General features: G+C 45.1%; 1 protein-coding gene across 1 annotated transcript in view; it reads left to right on the top strand.

Annotated features, from left to right (window-relative positions):
- Window positions 1-257: 257 nt before the first annotated feature.
- The window catches only part of bcar1 (BCAR1 scaffold protein, Cas family member), a 323652-nt gene continuing 304590 nt past the window's right edge, over window positions 258-19319 (top strand). Inside the window, exon 1 of the mRNA XM_038806766.1 lies at window positions 258-806. Within this exon, the coding sequence (XP_038662694.1) occupies window positions 795-806 (12 nt within the window). The 5' untranslated portion in view covers window positions 258-794. The remainder of the gene's footprint in view (window positions 807-19319) is intronic.

The raw sequence follows: 19319 nt of genomic DNA, 5'->3' as shown, positions 1-19319 counted from the left end.
GCTTTGGACCCGCGGGAGGTGGAAACCCCGGGCCGACACTTCCACAACTGGCAGGTACCGACCACAAAATCCCAGCCACGGTGACTGCTGGGAATGTGCAGGGGGCAGAGGGCTTGGTGGAGGGAGCAAGGTCCCTTTAACACTGTAGCAATCTTTCCCCTGCTGGCTCGCAGCGCCTGCGCTCTGCAGGGTTTGGCGGTGCCTTTAAGGTGAAGTTGCCGATTTCGTCATTGCAGCTGATTGAGGAGGAGGAGGAGGAGGAGGAGGAGGTTCAGGATCTGGATCCTGGGGATCTGGGGGTCCGGCCTGCCGTCTCCACCCATCGCTATCACAGCAGAACATCCCAAGCGTTCCGCCAGAAGTTGCATTTGTTTGAATTTGATTTGTGAGCTGGAGGAAAGGAGCCGGACCGCAGGCAGCAGCAGGAGGAGGAGGAGGATTACTGGACAGAGCCTGGAGGCAGGGGGAGGGAAAGCCAGTGGAAATTAACCAGGGTGCAGTTTCCCTCTGTTCGCCTGAGCATCAGGTCTATGTCAGCGGCTGTCACTGTGCGGCCGGAGCTGACTGTCCAAATCTGCAGCTGTCCCGTCCCCCCTCTCCCTCCTCCCCCCACATCCACACTCCAATAAACGCTGCAAGTTGGGCATCCTTGGCGGAAGAGGGAAATATGGGATCCAGCTGATCGTCTCCGGGCAAATCGGGCAGTTATTCCCAACACTGGGAGGAAAGTGGAGTGAAAGTGACACACAATCTAAACAAAATCCCCCAGCAACCGGGCAGAGAAGCAGCAGGAGATGTCTGTACCGGTGAGTATGACTGCAGTTGCAAAGTCTCACTCTGTTCCTGGCTCGGCTCGGCATTTGGTGCAGTAAACACTCAGCTCCGCTGGACTGGCACCAGCGGCACTCACTCGAGCAATCCGCTGCCCAGCTTGAAACCTCTGCTGGGGGACAGTGCGGTGTTGTGATGTTAGTGAGTGCGTGATCTTTAAACGGTTCCGAGGATTTCTCAGTCTGTACATTGCACCCGCCTGTGTATGTGTGTCTCGTCTCTGTGTCTCGTTGCGTGTGTGTGTGTGTACCTGTGTGTCTCTGTGTATCTGTGTAGCTGTATGTGTGTGTTGGTCTATGCGGCTGTGTGTGTGTATTTCTGTATCTGTGCGGCTGTGCGTGTGTATCTGTCTGTGTGTATCTGTGCTGCTGTGTGTGTGTGTCTGTCTGTGTATCTGTGCGGCTGTGTGTGTGTGTCTGTCTGTGTATCTGTGCGGGTGTGTGTGTCTGTCTGTGTATCTGTGCGGCTGTGTGTGTCTGTCTGTGTATCTGTGCGGCTGTGTGTGTCTGTCTGTGTATCTGTGCGGCTGTGTGTGTCTGTCTGTGTATCTGTGCGGCTGTGTGTGTCTGTCTGTGTATCTGTGCGGCTGTGTGTGTGTGTGTCTATCTGTGTATCTGTGCGGCTGTGTGTGTGTCTGTGTATCTGTGCAGCTGTGTGTGTGTCTGTCTGTCTGTGTATCTGCGGCTGTGTGTGTGTCTGTCTGTGTATCTGTGCGGCTGTGTGTGTGTATCTGTGTGGCTGTATGTGTGTCTGCGGCTGTGTATGTGTGTGAGTCTGTCTGTGTATCTGTGTGGCTGTATGTGTATGCATCTGTGGCTGTTTGTGTGTGCATGTCTGTCTGTATCTGTGGCTGCATGTGTGTCTGTCTGTGTATCTGCGGCTGTATGTGCGTGTGTGTCTGTCTGTGTATCTGCGGCTGTATATATGTGTGTGTCTGTCTGTATCTGTGTGTGTGTCTGTGCATGTGTGTGTCTGTCTGTGTATCTGTGCGTCTGCCTGTGCATCTGTTTATCTGTGCGGCTGTACATTGTGTGTGTGTGTGTGTGTGTGTGTCTGTCTGTGTATCTCCGGCTGTATGTGTGTGTGTGTCTGCCTGTGTATCTGTGCGGCTGTATGTGCGTGTGTGTATATCTGTCTGTGTGTGGAGCCCATTCACAGTGAGGCTGGACCCCTCCCGCTGCTGCTTGAGGATAAGGGGGTACCATTCTCACACTACTGGAGGTTGATGCAAACACCCTGCCAGTTATTACTGAGCTCCTTTTTATGTTCAGGAAATTTGCGGATCTCAGCAATTTATTTTACTTGTAGATTTCCCTCTGCAGTTGCAATTGTAAAAGAAACAACTTTAGATTTGTCTATTATGATAAATGTTGTCTTTTAAACTGACGTGGCATTGCTACAGAATATTATAAATGTAGCATGTTCTGGCAAAGCAACCTTCTGAAGTGGTAATTGGTGTAATGTATGCTGCAATCTGTTTCTCTTAGTCAAAGTGCTTTTGACAAACCGTATTCCTTTGTTTACAAATACATAGTGCAAGAATACATATTGTCTATTGATGTTATTAGGGTGGGGATGTATGGCCCCTGGAAACATCCTTGTGAGCATTATTATCTTTTTTCCCTCTGGGCTCTGCCTTTCTTTCGATCCACTTCTCTCTCTCTCACTCTAGCACAGTCAACCGTTTCCACGTTAACATATACCCAAAAGCCCTCTGCCCTCAATTCCCTCAAAGAAAAGGTGCTGCGAGTGAAGAAAACCTGTTTCATCCAAACACAGCCAGTGTGCGAGAAAGTGAAGTTCAGAAACAGCTAATGAAATAGAAGCAGGAATAGGTCATTCAAACATACAAGCTTATTTTACTGTTCAATTAGACCAAGGCTTTCTGTTCTTCTTTCCGCTCACTCATCTTGTGTTCAACTGGTTCATTCTGAGGACATGGGTGTCACTGGAAAGATCTGCATTTGTTGCCCACCCCTCGTTGCCCTTGAGAAGGTAGTGGTGAGTTGGCCTCCTAAATTGCTGCAGCCCTTGTGGTGAAGTTAGACCCATGGTGCTGTTGATTAGGGAGTTCCAATATTTTTATCCGACGACAATGAAGAAATGGTGAGATATTTCCAAGTCAGGATGGGAAGTGACGTGAATTATAGAATATGGTGCAAAAGGACGCCATTCAGCCCATTGAGTCTGCACAGGCCCTCTGAAAGAGGACTCCACCCAAGCACACTCCCCCGCCCTATCCCAATAACCCCTTAACCTCCACATCTTTGGACTGTGGGAGGAAACCGGAGCACCCGGAGGAAACACACTGGAAACCGGAGTACCCGGAGCAAACACACTGGAGAATGTGCAAACTCCACACGGACAGTTACTCAAGGCTGGAATTGAACCGGGTCCCTGGCGCTGTGAGGCAGCAGTGCTAGCCATTGTGCCACCCTGCTGCCCTACCTTGGTGAGAACCTACAGGTAGTGGTATTCCCTTATGCCTGCTGCCCTCCACCTTCTAGGTGAGGGTGGAGATCATGGTAACCTGCACCTCAATGGCGTAGCATACACCTGCACACAAATTAACAGCTGACTTGAAACTTGTCTCAGCTTGTCATCTGAGAAGCAGTCGAGGACTCTGGGTCTCTCTACTCATTGGAGTTTAGAGAGTTTAAAGGGTGAGGGGGAATCTTAGTGAAACTTACAGGATACTGAGAGGCCAAAATAGATTGGACATGGAGAGAGTGTTTCCATTAGTAGGGAAGACTAGAACCAGAGAGCACAACTTCAGACTGAAAGGATGATCCTTTGATGAGGAGTAATTTCTTCAGTAGAAGGTGATGAATCTGTGGAACTCTTTGCCGCAGAAGGCTGTGGAGGCCAAATCACTGAGTGTATTTAACACCAAGATAGATAGGTTCTTGATTAATAAGGGGATCAGGGGTTATGGGGAGAAGGCAGGAGAATAGGGATGAGAAACTTATCAACCATGATTGAATGGCAGAGCAGATTTGATGGGCCGAGTGGCCTAATTCTGCTCCTATTTCTTATGGTTTTAATGTGAGATGACTTTTCTATTGCTTAATAGATTGAAATGTAGGTCCAATTTTCTGGATTGCGCACACAGTAATTGGGATTGCAGCACATGATGTGAGCCCAAGTTATAATTACAGTAAATAGATTAAAATGACCACTTGGATGGTTTAACTTAGCTGTTCTTTTTTGGGATGTGCTGGTACAAGGACAGATGAGGCTTTTTTCTAATGTGTGAGACACAGCTTTGAGATCACAGCTGCTGTGCATTTAACATAGAACCCTGTGGTAGCCCTGCACTGCGAGTAATCATTGAATAACAGGGTTGTAGCATTACAGCACCTAAATGTTACGATAAGTATACATTGCAGAGGGAACAGTATTGGATTCCTGAAGGCAGTTCCTGATATCCCACTTGATGGTTTTAGATTTGCAACCAAATAAAGTTCACCCTATTTCAATACATTGAATACGGAACTGAGCTAAGACATGGGTTTTGCTGACATGGTTGAGGTGAATATCACACTGACCACAAGATTTGGATTATAACACAGAAGTTTATATGAATCAAAAATTAAAACCGATACATGGTGTATCTAATCCAAGTAGAATAAAATCATTGTAGCAGACATGTCTTTTAGAATCGATTAGACACAGTGAAAAAGAAAGACATGTGTCTCACCCTTAGACTAATTAAGCCGTTTTGGACAAACACGGCGCCCAAGGTCCTTGGTTTGACAGACCATAAATCCCTTTGAATTACTTGACTGCAGCTGTATCTGAACCAAAAGAGGATATAAAACTAATTGAGTAACTTTCTGTACATTAAACTTCTTGACACATGAGAGACAGTCTTGAAGCTTACTGTTCAACTATGAATATATTAAAACTCTTGGGGCGGGATTCTGTGATCCTGAGGCTAAGTGTTGATGCCATCGGAAACGGCGTTGTGTTTCTTGACGGCGCCAACACGGCCTCAGGATCAGCAATTCTGGCCCCTACAGGGGGGCAGCACAACACTGGAACGGCCCACGCCACTCCAGCTGCTGATTCGGGTGCCGCGGGGTCCGCGCATGCGCAGTGGCGCCGGCGCCAACGCGCGCATGTGCTGTGGCACCCTTCACCGTGCCGGCCCCGACGCAACATGGCGCAGAGCTACAGGAGCCGGGACAGAAGAAAGGAGGCTCCCAGCCAGAGAGGACGGCCTGCCGATCAGTGGACCCCGATCGGGGGCCAGGCCACATCATGGGCTCCGCCCGGGGTTGTTTCCCCCCCCCCCCACCCCAACAGGCCGCCCCTGGACCCTTCGACGCCAAATTCCCGCCGGCTGAGAGCAGGTGTGAACAGCGCCGGCGGGACTCGGTTTTTTACGACAGCCGCTCAGCCCATCCCGGGCCGAGAATCGGCGGGGGGGCTGCGTAGAGCGGCCCCGACCGGCGCCGCGCCAACCACGCCGACGCCAATGGCGCCGATTCTCCGCTCTGCGGATAATCGTGTCCCAGTTTCAGGGCGGCATGGCGCAATTCGAACCGGTATTGCAGGGATTCTCTGGCCCGGCCCCGGGCTGAGAGAATCCCGCACTTGATACCTGAGAGATTCAAAGAATTTACAATGCAGAAGGAGGCCATTCGGCCCATCGGAACTGCACTGGCCCTTGGAAAGAGCACCCTCCTTAAGCCCATGCCTCCACCATGTCCCCGTAACCCAGTAACCCCACATACCCTTTTGGACACTAAGGGGCAATTTACCATGGCCAATCCACCTAACCTGCGCATCTTCGGACTGTGGGACGAAACTGGAGGAAACCCACTCAGGCAAGGGGAGAAAGTGCAAACTCCACACAAGACAGTCGCCTGAGGCCGGAATTGAACCCGGGACCCTGGAGCTGTGAGGGAGCAGTGCTAACCACTGTGCCACCGTGCCGTGGAATGAAATAATTAATCAACTTTGAAAGATAAACTGTCAATAAGATCAAATAAAGCCACAATATTTTAAAGGAAGTGGTCATTGTAGAGAGAAATTGCAAATCAGGCGATAACAGAAATAGGAAAGAAAATGTACTTAAAAAGGACACATTCACAGAGCTAGTACTCGCTCTTCCCTGCTGGAGGGTGAAGTCACTGTTCTGTTCAACTGCCTGTTTTCCAAGTCCCGTGAGGCTGTCGTGAGTCTATTATTTTAAGATATTTCTTACATAGATGTTTTGTAGATACTTTCGGATTTACATGTTTAAATATATTTTTCTCTTAAAGTAAAAAGACAGTTAGCAGATTTATATTTTGAAGACTGTAACTTTTTTTATACTCTGAAATATTATAATAAAATCCCACTAAAAAATAAACTGTGTATGATTACATTGAGTAAGCTTTAGATCCCAGACGCTCATTTAGGATGTCTTAAATGACAGATCCCAAGGTTTAGATTTGAACGATCTACTCAAAATCTCCCATTAGAATGTAACTGAAACCTGTTTATTATTAAGGCCTGGAATAGTCATCTCCCTCTCATGAGTTGTTCTGTGTCTTGCAGGAAGATAGTTTTCCTCCTTCGGTGGCTTAGTCAGAATAAACATGGTAAGACTAACCCTTTGGATCAGGGAAATCCTAGACCGCTCACAGGGTCTGACTCTGACTCGGCATCTGTGCAGAGCTGGACAATTCACTGCTTCTCTTCCTATAACTCTTGGTGCAATTGCAAGGGCCAGTGTTTGCTGTTTTGCTCACTCTGCCAGGAAGTAGAATTAAAAAAATATCATAAATGGCGCTGGTGCGAATGTTGGATCTCTGTAGTATTTTGTGACGTCTCTGGGATTTTATGAAAAATAAGTTAAATTGATGCAGACTTGATGGGCTGAAGGGCCTCGTCTGCACTATTATCCTATCATCTGTTAAATCATTGACAGGAAGAAATGCTTTTGGGAAGACAAGTAAAACACTTTGATTCATGAATTATGCAGAAGTTTATTATGTACAAAGGACAGCAGCAATGTGAATGGGTATCGCACAGTTCAACTAGTCCCTGCTTTCCAATATCAGATTGACTGCTTTTAGCATTACAATACTGATGAGCTAGTGAGGATTTGCCATGCAGTGTTGCTGGACACTTTCTGATAGTATACTGCATGGTAACCAGGGGAAACAAACTTAAGATGATTGATAAAAGAAACTCGGTGAGGCAAAATAGACAGAGAGTTGTTTTGATCTCAACGCGCTGCCTGAGTGGATGGCGGAACCAGATTTGTTGGTATCTTTTTCAAGAGGAATTGGATTTGAAAAGGACATATTTGAGAGCTCTAGGGAAGGTGTTGTGGGTTAGGACTAATTGATAGCTCTCCCGAAAAGAGACGATAGATGGAATGGCCTGGGCTGTAAGGTGCCGTGATGGGTGTTCATGGCTCCATCTGAAAATTTTGGGAAATGGTAATGTCAGGCCACAGACTGGATTGTCGCTGTATTGCTCTAGATTGCAGTGAGATTTCTTTTGGACTGTGCTCTGTGTTGCAATCCTACGCACAATCTAACTTTTAGACTCTGAACTTTTGTGTGTGTCCTCTTTGTTCCTCCAAAATACATTATCGGAATTTTAGTTGCCGGAAGAAAAGTTCATTTTTCAACTGGTAAATGCTATTTTGCAACTAAATATGTAATATAGGAGCTCCCCAATGGCAGACTTGGTGAAGGTACTGCTTAATAGTCATAAGCACAGAAACAAGCCCTTCAGGCCCACCATGTCTATGCTTACCATCAAATACTAATCTTCACTAATCCCATTTATCAGCACTTGATATAGAGTTAGTGAGTCAATGTGGAGTTAAATCATACAGATCAAAGAGAACCTACTTTAGATTTCTTAGTTTGAGGTTTGATCCATGTACCGCATTAGTTGATTTCAGCCATGCAGCAGTAATGGAAGTAAATCAGCCAGCGTTCCTACTCCTAATCAATATCCTCAAAGTGGGTGCGAAGGAATCTTGGGTTTAAAAGAAATGCCATACATTTATATGGTGGCTTTCCTGATATTTCAAATCGCCCCCAAACCAATTATGCTTTATTTTAGAACCAATCCACTAAGTAGAATACAAGAACTTAACTGACGGATAAATTAAAAGGGGCCACTTTTGATAGGGGCACTGCCAAAAATAACAAAACAGAATGGAAACATAGCAACATTAAATCATAATGTGAAAAGAGAGGTCGACAAAGCAATCCAACCCGTGCGATACCCATTGGGCACGGAAGGCCCAACCAACTATATGCTTCTGAAATGTAGACACTGTTGTGATGTAGGGAGAGCAACAAGCTGTCAGAAACAGCAGTGTAATAATGACCAGCTAATGTAACTGTTGCCCAACCCTCTGAACGAACACGTCTGCTGTACTTGGATAGTGCAATGGGATCTTTTACATCCACTTAAGAGGGCACGGACCTTGATTTAACATTTCATCAGAAACTGGCTCTTCTAACACTGCAAAGCTCTCTCAGAGCTGCACTGGACTGTTAGCTGAGCTTGTGTGCAAGTTAGTAATGTATATTTGGAGCAGTTTAGAATTCAGCAAAGAAGGACTAAGGGATTGATTTAGAAGGGGAAAATACAGTATGTAAGTAAACTAGCGGGGAACATAAAGACTGACACTAAGAGTATCTATATATAAATATATATATGTGTGTGAAGAGAAAGAGATTGATAAAGACAAATGTAGGCCCCCTACAGACAGAAACTGGGGAATGCATAATAATAGACAAAGAAATGGCTGAGCATTTGAATACATACTTTGGTTATGTCTTCACAAAAGAGGACACAAATCAGGCACCAGAAATGTTGGAGAATGAAATGTTCAGTGAGAGAGATGAACTGGGGGAGATCAATATTAGTAGAGAAATGTTGCTGGAAAAATTGATGGGATTGAAGGTGGATAAATCCCCAGGGCTTGAAAATCTGCATCCCAGATGCTTAAGGAGGTGGCCCTGGAGATGGTGGATGCATTGGTGGTCATCTTCCGGGATTCTATAGACTCTGGAACAGTCCCTGCAGATTGGAGGGTAGCTAATGTCATTCCAATGTTCAAAAAGGGAAGTTGAGAGAAAACAGGGAATTATAGACCAGTAAGCCTAACATCGGTAGTGGGGAAAATTTTTGAATCCATATCAAGGACTTTATAGTGGAACATTTAGAAAGCAGTGGCAGGATCAGTCAGAGCCAGCATGGACTTATGAAGGGGAAATCATGCTTGACAAATCTGTTGGAGTTCTTTGAAGATGTAATCAGTACAGTTGACAAGGGGGAGCCAGTCAATGTGGTATATTTGGACTTTCAGAAGGCGTTTGACAAAGTCCCGCATAAGAAATTATTATGCAAAATTAAAGCGCATAGGATTGGGGGTTATGTATTCAGGTGGTTGGCAGTGAGGAAACAAAGAGTAGGAATTAATGGGTGCTTTTCAAATTGGCAGACAGTAACTAGTGGGGTGCCACAGGGATTGGTGCTGAGACCCCAGCTATTCACAATATATATTACTGATTTGGATGAGGGAATAAAATTTCACATCTCAAAGTTTGCAGATGATACCAAGGTGGGAGAGTGAACTTCGACGAGGTTGCAGGGATCCTACACCATGATCTGGCAGGTTGGGCAAATGGGGAAAACCAATGGCAGATGCAGTATAATTTGGATCAGTGTGAGGTTATTCAGTTTGGAAGTAAAAACAGGAAGGCAGATTACTACCTGAATGGTTGTAAATTGGGAGAGGGGAGTGTGCAGCGGGACCTGGGTGTCCTTGTGCATCAGTGGCTGAAGGTAAGCATTCAGGTGCAGCAGGCAGTGAAGAAGGCTAATGGTATGCCGGCCTTCATTGCGAGAGGTTTTGAGTACAGAGGCAGGGGTGTGTTGCTGCAATTATACAGGGCCTTGGTGAGGCCACACCTGGAGTATTGTGTGCAGTTGTGGTCTCCTTTTCTGAGGAAGGATGTTCTTGCTCTCGAAGAAGTGCAGCGAAGGTTTACCAGACTGATTCAAGGGATGGCGGGACTGTCATATGAGGAGAGATTGACTAGGTTAGGATTGTTCTCATTGGAGTTCAGAAGAATGAGGGAGGGATCTCATAGAGACTTATAAAATACTAACAGGACTAAACAGGGTAGATGCAGGGAGGATGTTCCCGATGGTGGGTGTGTCCAGAACCAGGGGTCACAGTCTGAGGATTCAGGGTAAACCATTTCGGACAGAGAAGAGGAGACATTTCTTCACCCAAGGAGTGGTGAGCCTGTGGAATTCATTACCACAGGAAATAGTTGATGCTAAAACATTGAATATATTCAAGAGGCGGCTGGATATAGCACTTGGGGCGACTGGGATCAAAGACTATAGTGAGAAAGCAGGATTAGGCTATTGAGTTGGATGATCAGCCATGATCGTGATAAATGGCAGAGCAGGCTCGAAGGGCCAAAACGCCTCCTCCTGCTCCTATCTTCGATGTATCTGTGTAATCCTCAACGTGGAGCTTTTTAGTAAAAAGATAAAAGGAATGTACAGGTTGTGCCGTGGTAGTGTTTCTTTCTAAGTAAGCTACTGACACTTATTCTCTAGGCCCACCCATGAAGCCTCGTCGCTTAACTGTCAAACTGCCTTTATATAGCCTCTTCCGCAATCTCAATCAAAAATGCTTTGCAGCGAAAGAAGTACTTTTGCCGTTTGGTCATGGTCCTGGTATGGGAAATGAGGCCACCAGTTTGAACACAGTGATGAAATAAATGATCAGCTCACCTGCTTGGAGATTGGGGATTACAAGAGGTAATATATCTGTCATAATGCTGATTGCATATATCAGTGATTGTTGTACAAAGGCTGCTGTGCTGTACTAACAATTGTGAGTTAAAAATGAACAAAGTGGGATAAAATTATTTGGGAAAATGGCTTTTCGGAATTGTCAGCAGCAATAACTTTCCTATATCTCAATGTGACACAATCATTTAGTCACAGCATATAAGCTTGTAAAGGCTGGGCCGCATTTTACATTGAGTGAGATAAGCACAGTCTATGCCATTGCAAATGCTTTATTGTGGTTACAGCGCTCCTCCAAAGGAAATCTTTGGTGATAACTAATAAAACATGCAGCACAAAGTCAGAGATCAGGCTGAGGCACAGGTGAGAAATACAGTTTAGATCAAAGCTTCCAGCTTGATTTCGCACCCGAATAATGCCAGAAGTAGCTGGCATTCGTTGCACACAAAAATCCAATCCTTTGGACTTAATAGGGTGCTGATTGACTGTGGTCCACTTGTTTAGGAGCTTGTGTCGATCACCATTCAAAATGCTGGCCTTCTGCGTCTCTGCTTTATTAGCTCTGGATAGCTGTCATATCCTATCCCTCCCATGTTGTCCGTCCACATATTGGTTGACCTGTTCTAGCTTTAGATAATCAGCCTCACAGCACCTCTTTGGGTTCCTCGCTGGCTTATTGTGTTTCATTGCAATCTCCTGACTCTGTGACATTACATATGGAATTAAAGCATCAGTGGCTCTAGCTAATGTCCCACATCTATGCAACCTCCTTAGTTTGTGCCCCTGTAGTGTTTTGAGGTACACTCGTGAAGTTGCTTAGCCCCTGCAGTGTTCAAAAATAGTGGTTTGCTCTGGACAAATCAAATGTCTGTGTGAAACTTCTCAGTATGAGTTGAAAGCTGTTTTGCTGCAGAAATCCTGTGTGTTCTGGTGACAACCCAGTGGGTAACAAAAAATGGCCGCTTAGCCACTTGGGGGAGGGGGGGGGGGGGTTGAATTTCCCAATGAGGGCAAAGCATTACAGACAGCTGTGCCTTCAAATGATTTTCAATTATTCAAGAAAGAAACGTTCTTTAGTTAAATCCTCGATTAGAAGCGCTAATACACTTTCTGGTTGCGAAAGTGCTATTCTCATCTGAGTCATTTCAGATTCAATCTGTTTACTGATTCCCTTTAATCATGCCAATGCCTTGATTTCTTTTTGGTGCAAGGCACTCGTGCAGCAGCAGCCGATACTTCTGAAACTGAGGCACACTGTTAACTGCAGAGTGGTTTGTAATCCATTATTAGGTATTGATCAACAGCTGTATTGATGCTTTTATCATTACCAGTACCCCTTATGGCATTTAGCGACTCATTAAAGCTCTTGTCCTAAACTGAGAACTTTACCATGGAGGGATTCTGTCCCTTGGTGGATGCATTTGAAATGTTTGTATTTTTTTTCTTGTCTGTGGATAAGTTTTAAATGTTATCACTTTTCCCCCCTGAGTTGCAAGGAGGAAACCGTATGCTTTTGCAGCTTTAGCAATGAAAACCAGCTGCAATGGTTTACAATTACTTGGAGTCATTAGTTGTTTTGTATCTCATACTGCTCGGATACCACCTGATAAAACAATACCAACAGGTTCTGTGTCCCTGTGAGGCTTTTTGTAGTTGGAGCTTTATCTGCTCCTTTTTTATATTACCCCAAATCTCCGACTTCTCCTTCCAGTTCCAATGAAAGGCCATCAACCTCAAACATTAACCCTGTTCCTCTATCTCTCCAGAGATGAGGCCTGACCTGCTGAGCGTTTCTAGTTCTTATTTCCAATTTACAACCTCGGTCTTCTGCCCTCTTTTTACATTCGAGATAAATGTAATATGAAGAATGTGTAATGCTTATGGTTTCTGGATGTAATGGGGAGGGGGAGCGGGAACACCTTCAGACCCTTTTCAAAAATGTGTCACTTGTTGCCGGCTGCTCTCCCAGCTCTCTTTGCCTGCTGCCCAAAGATAGCACTGGGCATCAGAGAAAGGTGCTGTAATTTCACAGTAATTATCTGCATCCCATCTTGTTGGAGCGCTCCCTTGATTTGGAGTGACCCACATTTTTGGGTCAAGTACTATATGCTCTGGTGCACCAGGTCTACGTAAGCTCTGTGACGTTGTTTCTCACATCAGGGAATAGCTTTGCTACTCCTTGCTAAAAATACTAGCTGCCGAGTATTTCAGAACAATGGGTCTATGACACTTCTCATTCTTTGTGAACTGATTGGATACATGCTGTTAAAGATCCAATCCTTGGTTGTTCAGATTGTCCTACATTTCTGTCACTGGCCCTGAAATTGAATGCGGGGCTGCACATAATGATAAACTATTTACCACAAGGTTGAAAAATCTTGAAGTTGAATAGTCTCTGTGTCTGTCTCTCTTTGTCTGTCTCTGGCTCTCTCCCTCCAACTATTCCCCTCAGACTAGGAATTCGCTTTCTTAGTTTTTTTTGAAAGGATCACAGTCCAATATCAAGGCTGACTGGCAGAGTGTGAGCAACGCAGCTAGCTCACTCTAAATTTGGCTCAGCAGATTCCCCATTTTAGTTTCGGCTGCAGATTGAATTGACTTGCATCCAGGACTGGGATGGTGCTTTTGGTTGAAGGCTGCATTGGAACATGAAGCAAACCTGTGGACTCCTCCTGCTGTCATGTGCTGTGATGCTGCAAATTAAACTACAGCAGAGTAAAAACCAGCAGCTCACTCCTTAAAGCAAATGTTTTAATATTTCCGATATTCCTATTCCAATTTTTGCACAGAATGTTTAGAAACCTTTATTAAAAAGGAATGGAGATTCTGCTGTGCCGGCAAGCTTTGAAAATCCTCTTGCCACACAAATCAAAGGTAATCTGATAAAGCTGGTAAAAAGGCACACTGGGCCTGTAGCTTTATACATAGAGGAATAGGGCACAAAATAGAGTGTTTTAAATCTTTATAAATCTCTGGTTAGGCCTCTGCTGGAGTGTTGCATCCAATTTTGGCCAGCATGCTTCAGGAAGCATGGAAATGCTTCGGAGAGGATGCAGAGCAGACTTACTGTAATGATACCAGGGATGAAAACTTTCAGCTTATGTGGAGAATCTGGGGTTGCTGTCCTTTGAGCAGAGAGGTGAAGTTGAAGAGATGATCAGGTTATTGAAGGGTTTTAATAGTGTTGGGAAGGAGAAGCAGGAGGGCATATTTTTAAGATAGTTCACAAAAGAGCTGGGTTGTGGGGAGGAACGTTTGAGGTTGGAAATGAATATTATTTTTATGCATCGAGTTGTTTTGATCCTGAATGGACTGCCTGGGAAGATAGTGGCAGCAGACTCGGTAGTAACTTTCAAAAGGGAATTGGATACACTTGAAGAGGAAACTTTTATGGGGATAATTAGAAAGCTCTTTTAAAAAGATGGCACAGATGCAATGGGCCAAAGGGCCTCATCCTGGAGTATAACATTGTACCATTCCACAATGTGGTGCAAAGTGTTACCATTGTCATAGTTCACATTATATAGCAGTTAACTTAATGATGACAGAGATAAATTGTGCAGGGGTTTCAGAAAGATTGATGTATTTACCATCTATTTCAATTGCTGACTAGAGTATAGAAATGCACATAATGTTATTGCTGGTATAGAGTGGATACGTGGGTTTGAGTAGGGTGATCATGGCTCGGCACAACATCGAGGGCCGAAGGGCCTGTTCTGTGCTGTACTGTTCTATGTTCTATGAACTGAACAGGTTTTTTGGGTCGGTCTTCACAGTGGAAGACACAAATAACATGCCAGCGACTGATAGAAATGAGGCTATGACAGGTGAGGACCTTGAGAGGATTGTTATCACTAAGGAGGGAGTGATGGGCAAGCTAATGGGGCTAAAGGTAGACAAGTCTCCTGGCCCTGATGGAATGCATCCCAGAGTGCTAAAAGAGATGGCTAGGGAAATTGCAGATGCACTAGTGATAATTTACCGAAATTCACTAGACTCTGGGGTGGTCCCGGTGGATTGGAAATTAGCAAACATGACGCCACTGTTTTAAAAAGGAGGTAGGCAGAAAGCAGGAAATTATAGGCCAGTGAGCTTAACTTCGGTAGTAGGGAAGATGCTGGAATCTATCATCAAGGAAGAAATTGCGAGGCATCTGGATAGAAATTGTCCCATTGGGCAGACGCAGCATGGGTTCGTAAAGGGCAGGTCATGCCTAACTAATTTAGTGGAATTTTTTGAGGACATTACCAGTGCAGTAGATAACGGGGAGCCGATGGATGTGGTATATCTGGATTTCCAGAAAGCCTTTGACAAGGTGCCACACAAAAGGTTGCTGCATAAGATAAAGATGCATGGCATTAAGGGTAAAGTAGTAGCATGGATAGAGGATTGGTTAATTAATAGAAAGCAAAGAGTTGGGATAAATGGGTTTCTCTGGTTGGTAATCAGTAGCTAGTGGTGTCCCTCAGGGATCCGTGTTGGGCCCACAATTGTTCACAATTTACATAGATGATTTGGAGTTGGGGACCAAGGGCAATGTGTCCAAGTTTGCGGATGACACTAAGATGAGTGGTAAAGCGAAAAGTGCAGAGGATACTGGAAGTCTGCAGAGGGATTTGGATAGGTTAAGTGAATGGGCTAGGGTCTGGCAGATGGAATACAATGTTGACAAATGTGAGGTTATCCATTTTGGTAGGAATAACAGCAAACGGGATTATTATTTAAACGATAAAATATTAAAGCATGCCGCTGTTCAGAGAGACTTGGGTGTGCTAGTGCATGAGTCACAGAAGGTTGGTTTACAAGTGCAACAGGTGATTAAGAAGGCAAATGGAATTTTGTCCTTCATTGCTAGAGGGATGGAGTTTAAGACTAGGGAGGTTATGTTGCAATTGTATACGGTGCTAGGGCGGCCACACCTGGAGTATTGTGTTCAGTTTTGGTCTCCTTACTTGAGAAAGGACGTACTGGCGCTGGAGGGTGTGCAGAGGAGATTCACTAGGTTAATCCCAGAGCTGAAGGGGTTGGATTATGAGGAGAGGTTGAGTAGACTGGGACTGTACTCGTTGGAATTTAGAAGGATGAGGGGGGATCTTATAGAAACATTTAAAATTATGAAGGGAATAGATAGGATAGATGCGGGCAGGTTGTTTCCACTGGCGGGTGACAGCAGAACTAGGGGACATAGCCTCAAAATAAGGGGAAGTAGATTTAGGACTGAGTTTAGGAGGAACTTCTTCACCCAAAGGGTTGTGAATCTATGGAATTCCTTGCCCAGTGAAGCAGTTGAGGCCCCTTCATTAAATGTTTTTAAGATAAAGATAGATAGTTTTTTGAAGAATAAAGGGATTAAGGGTTATGGTGTTCGGGCCGGAAAGTGGAGCTGAGTCCACAAAAGATCAGCCATGATCTAATTGAATGGCGGAGCAGGCTCGAGGGGCCAGATGGCCTACTCCTGCTCCTAGTTCTTATGTTCTTATGTTCTTATGTTCTAAGAGATTCCATATGGAGGGACATTGCTGATGGTAACAAGCTTTTCTTTTTGTTGGAAAGAATGCGCTGCATTTTGCCAGGGAATGTTGCGGGATTGATTTTCAGTGAAAGGTAGATGGGCATCAGCACGCTAGCTGCTGCCTGCAAGCAGCCTGTTGAACAATAGCAAATATTGGAAGCTGGGTCTGAGAATAGAAATGTACAGCTTTCTGACGATGCAGTTTAACATGTGTTCTGTGTTAAAGCATCCTGAAAGAAGTTTATTTTGCCTGTGGAAGATGTGGCTCTTTAACTGCACATTGTCTCCTGCATACTGCACGAAAGGGCTGCAGCCTCTTCCATTTGCTCTCGTCACTAAAAGGGCGGCACGGTAGCACAGTGGTTAGTTTTGCTTCACAGCGCCAGGGACTTGGGTTTGATTCCCGGCTTGGGTTCCCGTCTGTGCAGAGTCTGTACGTTCTCGACGTGTCTGTGTGGGTTTCCTCCAGCTGCTCCGGTTTCCTCCCACAGTCCAAAGACGTGCAGGTTAGGGGATTTTCACAGTAACTTCATTGCAGTGTTAATGTAAGCCTACTTGTGACAATAAATGAGTTGTCAAGTGTAGAAAGTGAGAAAATATGGCTGTGCACCTGCCTGCTTCACACGAAATGGCTGAACGGAGTAAAATATACACCTGGACACACCTTGTTCAATGCCTCTGAATTTAATAGGTTATCACATTAAATTGGCTTGGAAGACTGTTTATATGAATTGCTGGCTGAACAAAGGAGCAAAGTCCATTTACTTCTGAGGGTGAGGCTCTTCAGAAAAGTGAGGGTTGAGATATTGGTCTGAGGTAGAGGTATTTAAAATTATGAAGGGGCCGGATTATATTGAGCTAGAGAAAATGTTCCCACTTGAAGGGGAATCCAAAAACCCCGTTATTAATATAAGATGGTGACTAATAAATCCAATATGGAATTCAGGAAGAACTTCTCTACGAAGAGAGTGGTAAGAATGTGGAAATCACTACCACATGAGTGTTTGAGGCAAATAGCATACATGGATGTAAGGAGGTGATAGATAATGATCTATGCGAGGGAGAAAGGACTAGAAGAATATGATGATAAGGAGCTGAATGTTACAGGCCATCTGTGGACAGGAAAGCAGGTAGATGAACCCGTACATTAGCAGACCATGCCGTCAGCGGCATGCCCGCCCACCACCTACGCTGCTGCAAATTTAGTGGGGAGGTGTTGGGTGGGCCATCTGCCCATTTGAAATTTGATCCTGCAGGCTGCTGGGCAAGATTGCCAGATGTGCCTGGGTTCCAGGTCATCCATGGTCACTGTTCCTCTTGCATTACCAATAATATTCACTGCTGCTGCGAATGCAGAGCTGTTGGCCTCTGATTGGCTGACAGCCCTATGAGGTGGGATGTCCTCCTGGAGATGGACCGAAGTATCACCTCATACTAGGTAAAGGACCCAGGCCCAAAAGAGCAAAGCTGAGTGAGCTGACCAAGCCCCCCACCCCCACCAAGGGATCGTTTACACTAAGATGCAGGATAACCATGCTCTGTGTATAATCCAACCCAGGATGCGATGATGTTGAAACATGGTAAAATGTTTGCATGAAACATAAACCCTGCATGGACCTGGTGCTATTAAATTTTATATAGCTCACCTTCTACCATCTCAGTAATTGTATGATACAACAATAATGGAGTTGTAACAATTAATCGAACAATATCACTTATCAAGGAAAGCACCAGTGGTGGAAAGCTTTGCGAACCATAGGTCCAAGGTCACCTGCTCCTCCCAAGAATACAGCACGAGCCATACATCAGCTTTCAAATGGTTTATATTCCATGTTTCCAAATATTATTTTCTGAGTGAGGTATATCTAATTTGCGTTTGAATGGGCGAACACTCTTTGCTTCCACCCAATGGACAGCATTGTAGGAAAGGGTCAGACATCACAACAAGCTCCACAGTTACAAACCCAGCCTCAGAAATATTCCAGAGAGATTGCAAGCTGCTGTACATTATTAGGGGGAGACATTTTGACAAATTTGAAAAATGTGCTTTCCTTCCTGTCCAATTCTGTTGATGTGGGAAGCTGATTAGTTGCAGTCGAAGAATTTATCATAGTGGGACTGATACAGTCAGACCTTGTTAGTGTTCATCTTGTTGCTGTTTCTTAATTCCTACCACCTGGGAGTCTGAAGTGTCACTGGGCAGTGAGATGGATAATGCACATGTATAGAACACCTCATCACTGTCCCCTCAAATCCTTGGAGTGGTCCCTCTGTAGTACGCACTGTTCATTTTAAAATACACAGAACGTTAGCAAATCTTTACCATTTCCATTTGTGACATCCAGGTTAACAAAGAATATGTCAGTAGCTCGCCTTGATTGGTCACCCTCAGGATTAGGTCAAAGGTGGGATCACTTACATTGATGCTTATTGACTGGACTCTAACATTGACTAGTCAATTAGGCAAGATACTGGAGGGCTGAGAGTGCCTGTGGGGCCATACATGACCTTCAGGAGAAGTGGGAGCAAACTGCAGAGGAGGGGAGGGAGTGAGGCAAAAAAATCAGTCACGGGATGTGGGCGGCCAATATTTTTTGCTCAACCCTAATTGCCCCTTAAACTGAGTGTTTTGCTCAGCAATTCATGAGGGCAGAGGGGCACAATTAAGAGTCAACCACATTGTTGTGGTTAGGGTTAAGGGTCTGGAGTCACACGTAGGCCAGACCAGGTAAGGACAGCAAATTTCCCTCCCTAAAGGACATTAATGAAACAGAGGGGCGTTTACCACAATCAACAATGGATTCATGGTCATCATTGGACTTTTAATTCCAGATTTTTATCAAATTTCATCATCTGCTGTGGTTGGATTCTTACCCGCATCTCAAGAGCATGGGATGGGTCTCTGGATTATTAGTCCAGTGACAATACCACGGCCTTCTTGTAAAGCAGTGGTGCTTTGCAGTGCACTGGTTATATTAGTTTTGGAGATTTGGGGCGCGATTCTCCAAAATGGAGACTAAGTGTTCGCGCCGTCACGTTTCACGACGACGTGAACAGGGCCCGGGCACGACCTATTCTGGTCCCCACAGGGGGCCAGCACGGCGCTGGAGCGGTTCATGCCGCTCCAGCGTCCTTACGCGGTGCCAAATGGGCGCCGAGCCAACCTGCGCATGTGCAGTTG

This window comes from Scyliorhinus canicula, chromosome 9 (assembly GCF_902713615.1).
Source record: "Scyliorhinus canicula chromosome 9, sScyCan1.1, whole genome shotgun sequence".
In the NCBI taxonomy this organism is placed as follows: Eukaryota; Metazoa; Chordata; class Chondrichthyes; order Carcharhiniformes; family Scyliorhinidae; genus Scyliorhinus; species Scyliorhinus canicula.
The sequence above is the reverse complement of the archived record's forward strand: the minus strand, read 5'-3'. Positions and strand labels throughout refer to the sequence as shown.